This window comes from Camelus dromedarius, chromosome 7 (assembly GCF_036321535.1).
Source record: "Camelus dromedarius isolate mCamDro1 chromosome 7, mCamDro1.pat, whole genome shotgun sequence".
Lineage (NCBI taxonomy): Eukaryota > Metazoa > Chordata > Mammalia > Artiodactyla > Camelidae > Camelus > Camelus dromedarius.
Window position 1 is genome coordinate 12,740,587 of NC_087442.1, and position 16,754 is coordinate 12,757,340.

General features: G+C 46.8%; 1 protein-coding gene across 2 annotated transcripts in view; it reads right to left on the reverse strand.

Annotated features, from left to right (window-relative positions):
* The window catches only part of TBXAS1 (thromboxane A synthase 1), a 141,952-nt gene that overhangs the window by 43,166 nt on the left and 82,032 nt on the right, over positions 1 to 16,754 (reverse strand). For both annotated transcript variants that reach the window (XM_064487306.1, XM_010983188.3), the window contains 4 exons: positions 9,536 to 9,624; positions 7,666 to 7,814; positions 5,678 to 5,808; positions 1,643 to 1,957 (listed from right to left, as the gene is read on the reverse strand). In XM_064487306.1, the coding sequence (XP_064343376.1) occupies positions 1,643 to 1,957; positions 5,678 to 5,808; positions 7,666 to 7,814; positions 9,536 to 9,624 (684 nt within the window). The remainder of the gene's footprint in view (positions 1 to 1,642; positions 1,958 to 5,677; positions 5,809 to 7,665; positions 7,815 to 9,535; positions 9,625 to 16,754) is intronic.

Sequence of the window (16,754 nt, forward strand, 5' to 3'; positions counted from 1 at the left end):
AGACTCTTTCCTCCATTGGTTATGAGCAAGAAAGCCTATAGTCCCAGATGCTCTGGGCAGGCTGCTTGGGGCTTGAAAGGAGGGCACAGCCAAGAGTGGGACCAGTAGGAAGAAAGCACAGCCAAGAAGTGGGGAGAAACTAGGACCTGAGCACATCTCTGAGCCTACATAAAGATTTGCTTGAAGCCACATCTATTCCTAAGATGCTCAATGATCTGTATTAATAAGTACCTCTCTCCATTTTTGCGGGGATGCTTAAATCAATTTGGGTTGGGGTTTTGTTACCTGCCCCTAACTGCTCCCTAAAAGATATACCCTTCAGCTCCCCTTACAGTAATGTACCCCCGTCGTCTTTGGTTCCTCCTCCTTCCCCTCCTCAACTGAAAAATAATCCACGGGTACGTATGAAACAGGAGGAGATGGGTGGTGGGAGTGGGTAGTAGGGTTATTTGGATTCACAGCTTGTTGAGACGCCATGCCCAAAGAATATTGATTAATGGATCAGTGTCAACCTGGAGGGAAGCCCTGTCCTGTTCAACATTTTAATCGATGACTTGGATGAAATAGAAGACATGCTTAGCAAGCTTCAGATGACACAAAGCTGGAGGAATTGCTAATATGACAGATGGCAGAATCAAGATTCAAAATTATTTTGACTGACTGGAGCAATAATAAGGATAAATATAAACTCTTGCATCTAGGCTCAAAAAAATCAATGGTACAAACAGCGGACTGGGGAGACTCTGCTTGGCAGATGCCAGAACGTCACAGAACTTTAAGTTGATCATAAGCTTGTGATGAGCCAAAAGTTGAGACAATTAGTAACACGGTTAATGCAGTTCCTAAAAGAATGGCTAACCCTGCATCTACTTTCCCCAGGGGGATAAAGAAGTGAAATTTTCTGGGAAGCAGTTTTCAGCTCAATATATGAAAGAAATTTCTAATGGTTCCAATAACAGAACAGGCCTCTTCCCCAAATCGTGAATTACATCAGAATGTAATAGAAAGGAATCCATGATGGTGGTCTTCCTTTTAAAGTACAGATTTTTAACAACTCATAAGTCAAAGCAGTACACACATCAGCGTCCAGAAAAAATGATGTGAAAAAGTAGCCAAGTTCAGCACCCTTGAAAGTTTGTTTCCAGTCCAGCCAAGAGGGGTCCCACCAAGAAGGAATATCCAGAATTTGGACCTGGAGTTGACTGGCCCCCTCTCACGTTGCTCCATTTACAGACCTCATCCTCCGTGCTCGACCAGTATTCATTCCTGCTTTGCCGGGGCCCATCCTTCTGCCTGCCTCTGCCTTCCACTTTGGCTCCATTTTCTGGCTCACACCCACCTCCCTCGGCTTGGAGACTCCACAGTCAGAGCACTGGGAACCACGCCTCCTTCCCCATCCATGAAGACCCTGGCTTCTCCGAGCCAAGCCTGGTTTCATGGACCACCCCAGATAGTGAAGGCATGTGACAGGCTTTTTTTTTTTTTTTTTTTCTGAGTATTCCACTTTACTTGCTAACCCAGAGAGATGGAAAAGGTGGACCACAGTACCCACGTGGAGCTTAGAATGCGATATTAGCGAAGTGGTTATCAAAAATAAATTTTACTTCTAGGAGCACAAAATCCCCCGGACAACTGTACTCACATGTTTCTTGTTGAAACCGTCCACCTCTCTCAGAAGCTTCTCTTGGCAGTCGGGGTGGGTGGCCAGGAGGTAGGTGGCAAAAGAGAGAGTGTTGGTGATGATCTCGTAGCCAGCGATGAGGAAGATGAAGGCCTGGCCCACGACCTCATCCACAGTCAGAGGCTTGGACAGGGTTCTGGGCTGGTGGGGCTGGGAAGGGCTCGTGGTGCATCTGGTGGAGGAGAAGACTTTTCTGACGATGTCAAAGTCCTCCACGCCCACAGAGGTGGCAGAATGTGAGGCATTCAGGACCATTTGGAGGAAATCTTTCCGCCTCTAAAGGAACAAAGAAAAATGTACATTGTGGCCTTAGAGTCACATAAGAGAGCCTTCTTGGGGCACAAAAGACGATGTGCACGTGCAGCTTTTAAATAGCTTGATGGGAGTGAGGACTTTCGTTGTGGGGTTGTCTGAGATGGTGAGAACCTGGAACCCCCGTCTGTCACTCAGTGGGGCGCTGGTTCGGAGGCCAGCGCAGCAAGCAGCAGACTGTGACCCTGCCGTTCAAGAGGCTGAGCCCGTTTGTTAAGCCAGATTGGTAAATAACAAGAACAAGCTGCAGCAGAGAATGCACAATAGAATCTCATTTCTGTAAAAACAGTACCTGGACAAGATATATAATTATGTACATCCATGCATAGAAAGTGTTCAGCAACGTTCAGGCCCAGTGGGTCACAGGGAGCTGGAGGAGGTGGGACAGCCAGGCGGGCTTTCCCTTTTCACTTTGTCCCTGTTTGTGTTTTGGTTGGTTGGCTTCCCAACAATAAAGCAGAGGAAGCGTCATACAGATTTAAACGGAAGCCTCTGCTCCATTGTACACTTCTGCACAACCCAGGGCCTACTTTGCGCCCCGTTTTTCTCGCAGCGGGAAGTTATCAGAGCCTGGGGGCGGGGCGGGGCGGGGACCTAGCCTTGGTGCAGCTTGCCTGCCGGGGCTCCAGGTTGCATTTTGCATCCCTTGGCCTAGCCTCCTCGTGTCGGGCCCCTTTTTTCCCTCAGGAGTCCCGTACCCCACCTAAGTGGTTTGAGCTCTCTGACCACTTCCCCTGCCTCCCCTTATCGGCCATTTGCACTGTCTTTCTTACTACTACTAACTGTCACCGTGGGAGCGTTTACATGTTGCTTTAGCCTTGACAGAGTGTATCCCTGGTGCACCCCATCTTTGAAAGCTCTTTAATATGATGAGTGACAACCAATACGTCACTCTTTGCTGAAGTTTAAGGGACTCAACAGCAAAAGGGAGAGTATCAGAGCCACCAACAGGAAAAATTGTAATTTCAAAGTACTTGTTGCATTATTTTCTCAGTCCGCTGGCTTCTGAATTTCTATCGCGTTCACAGTCTATGTCGCACACATTTAGCATTTCATTCCATCTTTTAAGGTGGCTGTTACATCACATGGGGTTGCTTGCATCTCCAGGGCAGGACCCTGCACCCAACCCCATGCCTGTATTGAGCTGAACACACATTAGGTGTGCAGTAAATAGCTCCACAAATGCAATGAGGTAAGTACATTTTGAGGAAGCCTGTGTTGGACTTGCTTGCAACTGCTTGCGACTTCGAGCCAGAAACTTGCATCACGAGACCTTTGCAGCTCTAGTGCCTCCCAGATCTGTGATCTTGGAAGGTGTCTGCTGAGATTCCAGCAAGGCTCTCAGCTAAGCCTGTGGGTGGCAAGAACCTTGAGACTAAGGGTGCGAGACCTCCGTGTCCTGCCAGCCTGCTCAGGTTGGAACAGCTGAGAGCACGGCACAGGGTCAGCCGTAGTTGGCTGCCTCTTTCCACCCTGGCCCTGCTCATTCTGTTTTCCAAATGGCATCCGCCAGGACTGGCTTTCCTCCAGCTTCCTTCCTGTTGCCTGGTCAACCCCTAGGACTGCCAGCCCTGGTCCCAGGGCAGGGCACGATGGCATGTGTGGGAGGTGAGCATCCTCAGCTGCCTCGACTCCTGGATGCCAGCTGAGGACCCCAGAGCATCCCTGATGAGACCCCAGGCTCTCTCTTGACTTGAAACTCCTCAAGTGCAATACAATTGTGGTCCCTGAGGCGGGCTTGTGGCTTTGCTGGAGGTGGGGGGAGGGGGAGGATGGGAGGGAGGGCACAGTCACATCCACACAGTTGGATTTTTCCCGTGGCAGAGCTGGCATCCTTTCCTCTCAGCCTGGCTCAGACAGGCTGCTACAGGGCCATCGAGCCTTACAGAAATCCGTCTTAACCTCCGGCTCAGAGGCCAGAGGAGAGGGCTGCTCTCTGGGGCCTGTGCGCTGGAGAGGAGCATTAGTGTAGATGGGTTTCTTTTATTTGCACTGCATCACTGAGGCTGTTTGAACACTGCCCATTTAGGGCTGAAACAGTGCTGGTTTATGATTATACCCAAGAAAAATATGCACCCTGATAGATGTAGGTGTCTAATCCACCCATCGGCTAGAGCTTAGAAAAATATTTACCTTTTAACATCTGTGCTGCATTTTCCACTGCGCACACACACATCTGTTTGATGGAATGTCTACAGAGTTTAGATGGGTTTAAAGCAAGTTTTCTTAGTAACCGTATAGCTCTGTCTTGACACGGGCAGTCCTGGATTTGTGGTTGGGAGGTTTTTCTCAGATCAACTCATTGTTTGAAACAAATAGCTTTTGAGTTTATAAAAGGAAAAAGCTCGCGGCAATCCCAGTAATTGGATCTATAATAACCCCTCACCTCTGAGTAAGCTATTTGGTGCAACACTTTTAGAATTGTCAGCCTGATTCCACAACCAGTGGGTTTCAGGCTGGGGGTGGGATGGGGTGGGGTTGTGTGATGAACCGTCAGAGGGAAGACCTTCTTAGGAATATTAAGGTTTGAAAATGGGACTTTCCTCCTCTCTTCTTCCTGAGCCTCCATCCCCACTCCGGAGAAGCATAAACCTGGATAAAAATGTTCTGTCCTTTCAGATGGTGGAGCTGGGCCAGGGATACCACTGAGCTGATTGTTCTCACACCTCCAAAGACATGAGGTTGCGTTCTTAGTGGTTTGGGCCAAAGGGCTGTGAGCTGCTTTCCACCTTCCCCCACCTTCTGGACCAGGACACCTTTGCTGCACATTCTCCAGAGGGTGAGGCTGGGCAATATGAGGCTCTGCCTGCGGCTGGCCCGTGCCTCTGGCCACTAACTGACCCCTGGTCTCATCCTCGGCCAACGCCTGGACCTCGCGTCCTTTCTTTGGTAATCCCCCTGAGCTGCCCAGTCTTTGAGAAAACTCTCTGAAAGCCACGTCTTACACAAGTCAATTCAGGAAGAGACATTTCAGTCCTGTGTTTTTCCTTGGAAGCTATTTTCTTGACTGTAATGAGGCCGGTAAAGAATAGCATTATACATGCACAAGTATATCCAGTATTGACATTGTTTTCCTCAACACTAAAAATTCCTATTTCTCTTCTCAGCCAAGCTCAATCAGGGAAAATTGACTCGATTCCTACTGTGTGCCGAGCACAGGGCAAGTGTGTAAGGAGGCAAAAATCTCTAGGTCTCAGATGAGACGGCCCTTGACCAGGACTTTCCTAGCCATGCCCTCCACCCTCCGCGCTGAGAGGGAGTGTGAGACGGGTGACAGCTGCCTGAACTCCCCTCTGCTGCTGCTGCTGCTGCTGCTCGTGCTGTAAAGCTCCATCTTGCCGTTGTTCCATATAAAGAATACGCTGATGAAAAGCACATGTGGGCCAATTTACCTAGAAAATTTTCTGAGGCTGTGGTAACCTGTGCTGGGTGTGATGCTGGAAACAGGGAGGCCCGTGAGCTTGGAGGCGGGGGCAGCTTTTAATTCTGCTCCCCCAGGTCAGAGTGTGGACGGAGTGTGGCTTCTCCCCACCACCCTTCCCGCCTGCCTTCACCACTCGCTCACTGTTTGCCCCTCTGCATGGCTGGGTGTGCAGGGCTGGGAGGGGAGGGAGAGGAAAGAGACGGCAATGCCAAATTAGCTTCCATTCCATTTCCACACTGTGTCCTATTAAAATACGTTACCTTTTCTGCAGCTTGCTGGTCCCGCAAGGCAATCTCATTCCTAATGAGTTTGTTAAAAAAGCCATTCAGTTCATCTCGGTTCTTATTGGGCAAAATCCGGGCCAGTGGGACCATTATGGATGGAAATGATACTTGAAAGAGAAAAACAAAAGTGGCATTGAAAAGGGGGTGAGAATAAACCAGGGCTATTAGGTGCCTGTTGCCAGGAAGCAAACCCTGGCTTTGAATTAGTCATTTGAAGGCCTGTCTTCCCTTCTGAATTGCTGCTGCTCAGAGCTGGGATGATGTCCTTTTCCACCTCTGGGCTCCTCACCGTTCCTTGCATGTAGTAAGCACTCGATAAATGGTTGTACAATTGAATCCCTACTTCCATCTGGCCCTCAAGAAGTCGATCTCATGCTTGTAAGTTAATTTCCCAGGTCCTAGACAGGAGGGCCCAAGGTCTCTGTATTTCATCAGGGAAGAACAGATTGCAAGCCATGTTTCAAGTCTTAGCAAGTGGTGTAAGTTGATCCACTTTCTTAATTTTCTGGTCATTTGCATTTTTTTTCCTTTAACTTTCTGGTCATTTGCATTTTTTTCCTTTGGATCATTTTCCCCAGAGCTAACACCTAAATTGTTCCTAAGAGCTGCCACTGCAGCTGCTGACAAGGATGCTGGCCTCGTCCCCTGTGGGCACCTCCCTTGCTGTGCTGTGGACAGCTTGCATCCCTGTTGCCATGCCCTTGGGACAAGGCCCCCTGGGTCTGGGACACTTATCCCCTCCTGGACCGTGGCCTGGGCCAAGGGGCCAAGCCTGTCGCTGGGGAACTTGGCTCAGTTCAGCTTCTCAGAATTCCTGCTTGCACAGGCACCATGCGGGAGCCGGGGGACAGGGTCATTCTCAATCCATGGAGGCCTCAGGAGGCTCTGCCCATTTTCAAGAGTGGGAGCCAGAACCAAAATGACACAGCAGGGAGGCGGGCTCAGTGTGGCCGAGAGAGGAGTGGCAGCAGCCATGGGACAAGGGACCCGTCTGCTTGGCAGGACACTCCATGGTTGATGACAAGGGTAGCCAACCCCCCTGGGGTGCAGGGGGTGAGGGGCAAAGGAGGACACTGCTTTGACCCTCATAGTGACTCTTCCTACAATTTCAGTGCAGAGCAGATGAAGGTGCCCGGGGCTTCCACGGAAATTGGCTCAGAAATAGGAATGAAACTGACCAAGGAATGAACAGAATTTACCAGCCCAGCAGAATGGTTAGGAATTATGGTGATAATCAGTAACAATAATAACACTTCAGTGCTTCCACAAAAGCAAAGAGATACCAGAATTGGCCAGAGGGTAAGACTCACTTCTAAAATAGAAATAAGATAAATGGACTGGTCTCCACAGCGTTTGGTAATCTGTTCGTCACCCACGTGTGGTAGAGCAGCAGTGGCACCTACACTGCCGTCGGGAGCTGGGCCGCATGCTCGGGGCTGAGTGCTCGCCTGCACTGCCGCAGTTACTGCTTGTCTGCGTCCCATGGGAAAGGCATTCTCCCCCTCCCACCCCACTTTACAGATGAGAAAACTGAGGCTTAAAAAGTTGGAGCCAAGGCAGGAACCCAAAGCCTTTCATTTTCATGGGCACATTTATCCCCTCCAGCAAAATCCTCTTCAGAAGACTTCTCTGCTTGAAGCCCGATGCACAGTGAACTAGAGCTCATAGGTGATTGGTTCCCGGCCCGGCGGCCATTTTCCTGACGGCAGTGGGGAGCCAGGCCGGGGTGACCTGTGATGGTAATAAGTGGCCCCAGGCTGGTGGCCAGAGGAGCCTGGACGGTCCCAGGAAGATGAAGCCTCCTCAGGGAGGACTCCACAGGGCAATGTCAGAGACCCCCCCAAGGGACCTTTCCTGGTGGTAAGGGCTGAGCCCTGAAGCTGCCCGGCCCACCCGCCCCATGTCGCAGGGTCTGCCCAACTGGCTGTAGCCCACTTACCACCCTGGGCAGGCGCCGTACTTACAGATTAAAACCAGGATAGGTCTGGGGATGGAGAACTCAAAGAAGCGCCTGCAGTGCGTCACAAAGGGGTGCTCAGGAGCCTTACGGGAGTCCACCGGGGTGCCGAAGGCCACGCTGGCAACCACGTCTGTGGTGTAGCAGCAGTAGCACCTGCGGGAGGGGGACCGTTTGTTTCTGGGAAGGACCCGGCCACTGGCCTCCCCATCACATGCGCTCCTGGAGAGGCACGACTCCATCGTGTGCCTCTTCTGAAGGGGAGCTTCTGGCAGATCTGAAGAGAGGCAGAGGGAGAGGAGCTGCTGGGATTCCATCCTGGCAGTGTGACTGCAGGACTCAAGAGGAGATGTAAACACACAACAGAGAGGGGATCTAGACAGAGGTGGGGGAGGGGAGGAGAACCTCACGTACTCAACTTTGAGACTTCCGGCAGCTTCAAACCAGACGCCGTCAAATACCAAGAAGTACACTTTACATTTTCCTCCCCATGAAGGAGGGAGAACACTTGACCCAAAGCCTATGTGCTTTACCCCAAAGCTGTGCAGAGCACATCCAAGGTCCAGGTCTGATGACTGACTGACCCACAGCAAATTGTGATGGATGAGGTAACCACCTGATTATCTGGCTTTATTCGCTTTGTCCCCCTCTTCCTCCTGATGATTTTACAGCTTTCATAAGAACAACAAACAAAAAACCAGGGCCCTTCACACTCAGATAAATACAAGACAAACTTTGGGACCAGGTTTGTGAACATATGTGTATTATTACAAAAAACGCACGTTGCACTTTAGAAACAAACAGAAGGGAAAGTGTCTGGCAGTAGCTCCAGTAAAATTCACCTCTTAGGCTCTAGGAAATCTGCCCCTCAAATGGCCATTTTAAGCTAGGATAATCCTTTTTTGTTGTCTTGTAGCAGTAGTCCGTTTACTTCTAAAAAGGCTAGCAACTGGGTATTCATATCCTTTTATAATTAAAAGTTCTATCTTTGTGGCTTCATGTAGACACACACTTAGCTCCTCTTCTTCATAAATTCTATAACCAACGACTTATCCTTGAGGAATATGTGACATCTCTAAATGACTTCTTTTATTTTGACTGCTTTTATTGAAAACATTTCTACAATTGATGACACATTTCCCTGTGACAGCAGAAACCATAATTTGATTTCACTGAGTGTGATTTCATCTGATCCTAATGGCTGAAGATGTGAAGGTTTTAAGAGTTGGTTATTTTGCTTTTATGACTGCTGGGCCCATCTTATCTTAACTCATGCACCTTAGGACCAGCGAGAATGTATGGGAGAGAATTTTGTAAACAATACGGTAGAATGTAAATGCTGGTGATGATTATGTTATTATTTTATTAACAATGATAATAAGGGTGAGTTGGCTTCAGGGTGATCTGCTATGCAACTCCTAATCTGCAGTAATCCGTAATTTAGCACAGGACAACTAGGCAAAAAGCCAATCAGTTGTTTAAATTCAGTGTCCACCAGTAAGTCATGGCTTCTAGGTGAAGGTGTGCCACAGCGTTTCTTGAATTAAAAATGCACAGACTTTCTCCCAGGACCCTGTCCTCTCTGCATATCCTGCCCACTCCTGGGTCTACAGAAGTTGGAGGGCAGGTCTACAAATACAGCCCTCTTCGGGCTCCCTGAACATGCCACACCTTCCTGGGCTTTGTTTGCATTTGTGGCACATTTTCTGTGGGTTTCATGTCTTCTTCTTCATCCACCCATGCTCTTATGAGCTTTTCTAACATTTCCATAGTTTGCTGGTCCCAAGGTGATTGTCCAACAATTATGTACAGTTATAAGAAGTAGCAATTTGAAAATGCGATCTTTCATCTGTATTTTAGCCAGGCAGCAGCCTTACCTCTGGATGTCGAAAGCGTCCCCAGATTCTGCGTAGCGCTTTAAATCGGCCAAGAGCAGGTCACAGGCTTGGCTGATGAGAGGAATCATCTGAGAGCGAATCAGAAAGGTGTGATTAGGACCCCATGCAGGGAGCACACCTAAATTAGCTGCAGATGAAGAGGGGATGGGTGGTGCTTCCTGGGAAAATGGCCATTGTTATGAATGTAACTTCGGTGCACCCAAGATTGAAGAGGAAGATCTAAAATTCACCAGTATTGTAAAACACAATAGCTGTAAACATCTGTTTTAGCTTAAGCAATCTGGTTATTTTGGAAGTAAAAATAAGAGAAGATTTAGAGTAAATACCATGAAATAACTATGAAAATGATCATTAAATGCTTAGAAATGAGAATCAGTATCATTTTGTGACATTTGGTTAGCATTAGCATGTAAACAGACCACAGTCCATATGTACTAATGCTGGAATTAGCCCAAATCCGTGTTTGCTTGGTTCCAATTACATTCTAGATCTTCCGCTAGAATATAGAATCTCAGTATCAAAAGCAACCTAAGGTCATCCATTTCAACTTCTTATTCAGTACGAAAACCATTGGATGGATGGTTATTCCTTTCTGCTTAAGTTGCTTAAATCTTCCAATATAGGGAACCCTTGACTTTCAGAGGCCTTCAATGCCCACACAGAACAACTGTGGAATTTGCTTTTTTAATATTAAGATATCTTTATTATGGAAAATTTCTAACATGGACACAGAAAGAGACAATGGTGTCATGATCATTCACGTAGTTATGATCCAGCTTCAACAAATTTGGGTCTCATTTTGGCTGCCCACAATGCTGACCCCAAGAGTCTGGCTTACGTGGGTGGAGTTCTCCTTGGAGCCGGATGGGCACCCACGTGGCCTTTTATCCTCTCCTGGGTGTTTGAAAAGCCAGGTTGGAAACCTGAAACGCCGAGGGGAATCCTTCCAAATGGTGCACATTCTGGACTAACCCCATAGCTAAAGCAACGTGCCGTGATTCATCGTTCTGTGTTTCTTATGGAAAACATATTTTGAAATGTTACTTATGTTTAGATTTTACTTTTTTGACAGTAAAGTATAAGTTCCTGGGATAGGAGGAGATTTTGTTTAGATTTTACTTTTTTGACAGTAAAGTATAAGTTCCTGGGATAGGAGGAGATTTTGGTCTGTCCATTTCTGTATCGTCAGCACTTAGAACAGCGCCTGGTATGTGGTAATTTATTGAAAGAATAAGTTAGTGAATGAATGAATTTTAACAATTACATAAAACTCACTCTTTGCTCGTAAAGTCCTAAGGCATTAGGAAAAGTTATAAAATGTGGGTCTTCTTGTTAGAAGATATGTTGTTTTATTGAGGCATCTGACTCCCTCTGATAACCCTTGGCTGGTTTCATTTCTTTCTTCTTCCACGTGAAGGTGCTCCAAACGCTCGGACAGCAGGTGCTGCCCCAGATCCGCCGTCATCAACTAGACGGTCGTTCCCTATCCCTTCAACTACTCCGGGCACCGCGTGGTTTGCCTACACTGTCCCTTCTTATTTGTCTCTCTCTCCCTTCCTCCCTGCCCCACCCCATCAGCCTCTCTCCTATAAGGCGGCTCCATAAATTGAAAAGCATTTCAGGTGCAATCCCATAATCATAAATGGATCAGTTCCCTGCACATCAGTCGCAAAGCAAGGTACATGTTGACTTTTCGAGAAGACACGTAACACAGGCAAATATTGAGATTCAGGTCAATGGAAACCACACGGTTCTTTTCCCCATGAATCATCACTGTGTACAGCTGATTCTTGGACCCTTTAGGGCCCATTCATTGGAAGGGCTTTCCATTTACCTAACTTGTATTGCTGTAAAAAGCTGCCCTGCCTTCTATTCTGAGTGGAACAATCTCTTAACTGCCCTGAAACATTCAGGTGCTTGGAGAAGCCCAGCAGGGTGGGCAGGCTGGGTTGCTGTTGGCCGATGTTGGAGCGGTGCATGGCTTTGTTGGACTTCCCCCCATGAGCTCCATTCAAGCCAACCCCATATGCTCTGGGGGATAAGGGAAGTGCAGTGTCCCCAGCGGCCCCAGTGTGGGAGTTGGTCTTGAGAAGCAGAAGGGCAGTTCTATGAGTGAAAGAGAGTGAGCTCTGGGCTGAGCTCAGGGCTATGGGAGCATCCGAGAGCCTCCCCTTGTTCCTTGTTGCCAAGACTCTTGGAGGGAGGATCAGGAGAGGGAAATCCAGGGAAAAAGAATTTTCTACTCAACAACACATAAGGGCTTAGAGCACCGGGGTGATTGTTCTCGGTGTGGATGGGCCAAGGATATACCCATGCACTCAAATCTCATTTCCTGTCACCTTGGCCATTCCTTCTTTGTTTCACTTGAAATTTGGTCAGTGTGTCTTCTAAGCCTTCAGCTGGTTAGCACCACGTGCCAGGACTGGACACAGAGCTGTGGTCCTCCGCTGGACTGCTGCTCAGGCAGCCACAGGATTCGTCAGTATCACTGTTCCCAGCTCTTTGGCCAGTTGGGCGTGAACTTAGGTAAATATTCCACCAGGAAGCACACTTTGTCACATGATTTGCAAAAACAGAAATGTAACTTACCTATCTACCTATCCTGAAGTCCACTTGAAAAAAGAAAAAAAAAAAAAGGCAAAGAAATGAGGATGACTACCCTGAATTACTAGCATGATAATTCTGGGTGGACTTTTCATGACTACTGCATTCTATCCTAAATTCTCACAAACCATCAATTTAATAATCCATTAGTACAAAAGTGCATGTAAATGGGTCACTTCTAACAGCCTCTAGGCTGTTACTTTCAATAAAGCTCAAATTACCTTAATGTTTGGAGAACTCGGGACTATCCAAGCTGCATTTCTATGACTGGCTTCACGGGCTACATTCCTTCCCTTATTTTAATAAACTTAGTGGTACAAGTGAACTATACTTTAATAAAATCTCATATACCAAAATAGCTTTTAGATTTATTTCAGAGGAATCGTAACATGGTAAAAAGAAACATACTGCTTGAAAGGAAGTCTCTTTAGATATCAAGCTTGAAGCTTCCTTAATGTAACAAACACAGGACGCAACACAAAACTTGATTTGCACACAACTCTTCAGAAGCGGGCGCTGTGTATGAAGAGGGGGCTCCCTATACTGAATCCGATCGCGTGCCTGGACAGTGCAAAATGGGGTGGACCAGCTGCCCACCGTCGGCTCTTCTACCGGCTTGTGATTGGGATGCTTTGTTGTCAGCTGGCGTGATTGCAATTTCTACTACACTCTGCCGGCCGTCTGTTGAACTGAATGGATAATGACATTTTTATTTAGGTTAATGTGATATGAGATGGGGCATGTAATATGAAAAATGTTTTAAAAAGCAATGCAGAGAAAATATTATAAGACAGTGGAGCATGATCTGTATGCTGGCCAGTAGCCGTCATTTCAGTTTTTCTTCCTTGCATTATGCTCAAGTGGTTATGGAATATTTACTCTTACATGAGTTGCATGCAAACAAAAGCCCTCTTTGATGGGCTTGCAAGCATCTTTATACAATCCACAAACCCCACAGTTATTCCACTATCTTCGCAGACGAGTGGGCATAGGTGGCTTGTACAAACACACATGCACAGATGAACACACGATGCTCTCATCAAGCAGCTCTTAATAAAAAGACTCTCATTCGGTGGTTCTGTTTCATTTTCTTTGTAGGATAATGAATGATTTGTTTTTGGGTTTTTTCCCACGTTTTTCATAATGCACATATGTTACACTTATAATCAGATAAAATATTAATGTTATTAGGTTTTTAAAGAATTACTTTTTTGGAGGGGGAGGATTTACAGTCCACAGCCAAGCTTGGGGGAAACGTTTCCCATTTTGCTTCTCTCACTGCTCACTTTGGTTATAGATGATGCTGCATGTACGGCTGGTCAGCTTTTTGGTAATTAGTGGTAACCATCAAGGGTAAAGCACCATCCTCTGCCTGGGAAGGAAATTTCCAAAGGAAGGAAGTCTTTACTCGTCTGGAGTTTACTGTGTAATTAAATTGCCCAGTGGGAAAAAAGGGGAATCTTTACCAACTATGTCTGAGGAATTATGAGTCAAGATGTAGAAAGAGGGCAAAAGAATTAATTCCAGGAAGTAGAGAGAGGTCTTTTAGAGACCAAGATTCTGGCGTTGTTAAATCTACTTGGCCTGGGGAGAGCAAACACTCAAAGCCAATGATTAGCTTTTTTCTCCTTGGCACTTTCTAGTCTGCCTGACCTTAGGCAAATTGCTTAACTTCAACAGGTCTATTTCTTCATCTGCATAATGGGAATAGTAGTACCTCCCTTGAAGAGTTGTGACAAAGATTAGGAACAAAATGTGTGAAAGGTTTAGAAGGCAGTGACTAATCCAAGCCTGGTGTCCATTCTCCAGAAGAGTCCCATGCTCCCAAACTAGTGTGGGTGCCTGGCATCCTTCTCTGCTCCCTCTTCCTCACAGACCTGTTCTTGTCTCATCATGTTAACATCTCTTCCTCTCTTGCATCTGTCCCTTCATTCTTCTCTCCCCAGAGACCACTCTAAATCAGGCTTTGCCACCTGTCACCTGGTACATGGCTGTCATCTGTTTCTTGAAAACAAAGACCATATCTTAAGCATCTTTGTCATCTTAGTAACTTGTATAGTGCCTGGCATATAGGTGCTGTAAAAAAAGCAGTTTTTGAAAGTACCTTCTGGCCTCCTGTCTTTTCATTTTCCAGTCCATCCCCTACTCAGTCACCAGACTGGTCTTCTGACAACACTTGTTATCTGAGCAATGTTTTGCTAAAATTTTTGGAGATCCCTATTGGGTGAAGGACATAGGGCAAGCTTCTTTTCCTGTCTTCAAAAGCCTGTTAGGAACTGAATCCTACCAATAACCATGTGAGTAAGCTTAGAAGCAGATCTCCCCGCACCACTCTCCTGCAACCCCCATCAAGACTTCAGATGAGATCACAGCCAAAGTCAACAGTCTGACTAGTTGACCTTGAGACAGAGGCACCCAGCTAAGCCATGCACAGACTGATTCCTGACCCACAGAAGCAATGAGCTAATAAAGGGGTTGTTGTTTTAAGCTGCTAAGTTTGGGGGGGGGGTAATTTGTTACACAGCAATAGATAACTAATACACTTTCAGTGTCACTCTTGTGGCAACTCTTGTATGCTGTCATGTATTATTGAAGTTTTCAGTATTTGTCCTGTCAGGAATGAGCAAAAGTGCCACATATTCAGTTGATTCTCTAGCAATATCTATGGGATGACTGAATGTTCCTTGAAGGCCTTGACATAGAAGGTATGCAAAAAACATTAATAGATTGAGATGCTCTTCCTATCATAACATGAATGCAGTGCAGTTTGCTGGGAGCTGGGTCTGAATGAAAGACCTGAGATCCATGATGACCTACCTCTTACTTTGGACAAGTCCTTTGAATCTCTCTGAACTTGAGTCTTCACCCCCAGATGAAGGGCTGATTGCAATGAGCATTAAAGTCCCTTTCCATGGACATCCTAGGATTCCAAGATCACTAAGCACCAGTTGAGACAGTTGCCTGCAGACCATGGAAAGAATAGGCAACTTCCTAGTTGGGGGCAGCAAAGCCTGTAATTACGCCATCCCCAAGATGCCTTTTGGCATCTCTTTGATGCATTGGCTGCAGAATTACATAGAGATCTAAATGGCAGAATCTGGTTATATTTATGTTCACATGATCTCATAAAAGTGAGAGTCAGAACTCCAGATCCGCTGACTTCTGGCTTGTTTTTTTCCTCCAAAATCAGCATCCACATTCCTTTTACTCTTCAGTTAATTAACGTCTAGGTTATAATTTCACTCGGTGTAGCTCTGATGTCATAAACTTGAAAAACAAACAAACACCATTAAGCCTCTGGCACTCCAGCAGTTTGGAGAATGGAGTTGGCCTGAGTGGTGGGGAAGACAGATTTCCTGAGCAGGAGGAGGGAAGGAGAGCATCTCTCCTGTGTTAACTTAGACCTCTAAGCTGAGATGCCCCCTACACATGGATGGGGTGTAGACTGGGTGACACATCTGCCCACACATGAAGAGGGATTCAGAGGAGAGCCCTAGGAGAGGCCTCTGCTCTGAGATCAAACACGGCCCCAGGGAGCTGCCCACCTTGGGGCCACGGCAGAGCGGAGACTCCAGAGAGACAACTTGCAGTTCCCCTCATCCCCTCCAGAAGTGTTTGCCCCACGGGGCAGGGAGACATCTAGCATCTTGGAGGCTAAATAGCTGAAATGGAACCCCTCTTCCTCACTCCCCCACTTTCAAGTATTTATAGCTCCTTGGTCTCCAGTGAAGTTTGCACCAAGCATCCCCCGGGCACAGAACGGCGGGCTCCATGCCTCTACCGAGTCTTCCAGTTTTCTCTCACTAATCCCTTACATGTACTCCGTGTTCCAGCCAATTTGTACTCCTTGAGTCCCTGAACGCACCCTGTACTTTCTGTCCAGATGCCTTTGTTCCTGCAGCTCATTCCACCCACAACGCACCTTCTCCCTCTGTCAGAACTCAGCAAGATCATCAGGGCTCAGTTCCAGTGCTGCTCACTCCCTGCCCCCGAAAGTGGTTTCTGATGCTCAAGAGAAGATGTGAACTCTGTCACCGTCCTGGTGATAATGTAGGAATTTAGGCACTTTGTTGCCCTTCTACATTATAAACCCCTTAAAGACAGGAGCTAATAAATACTGGTTGAATTTTATGAATTTAACATTTCAATCTGTCTGGCATTCTTCGACTTGTGGGCAACACTGTTTGGGAACTGATACCAAAGGGGATTTTCTGAATAAATAAGGGTCAGCTAGTGAGGATGGGAGATGGTATTTAAACATGCTGTTCGATTAAAAAAATAGAAAAAGTAATTCCTTAGAGTGCTCTAAACTGGTGACAAACGGAAAATTAGCACCAGTGAACGAAACTCGTAACCTCCTTCGGCCATCCAGATATTAAAAACATCCATGACTTATTTTATGCAAAATTTCCTGCTGGTAAGTATCAGCTCTAGCCATCTAGGTGAGTAATCAAGTATCATTTCTAGTAAGTCAGGGGCTCCTGTCAGGAGCTGTGACCAATTAGAACTCAGCCCGAGGAGGCGGTGTCTGCCCGTGTTGCTAAGCAACAGCCAAGCCGGGAGGCACATTGAGATGCTTTTTTAGGTTTAACCA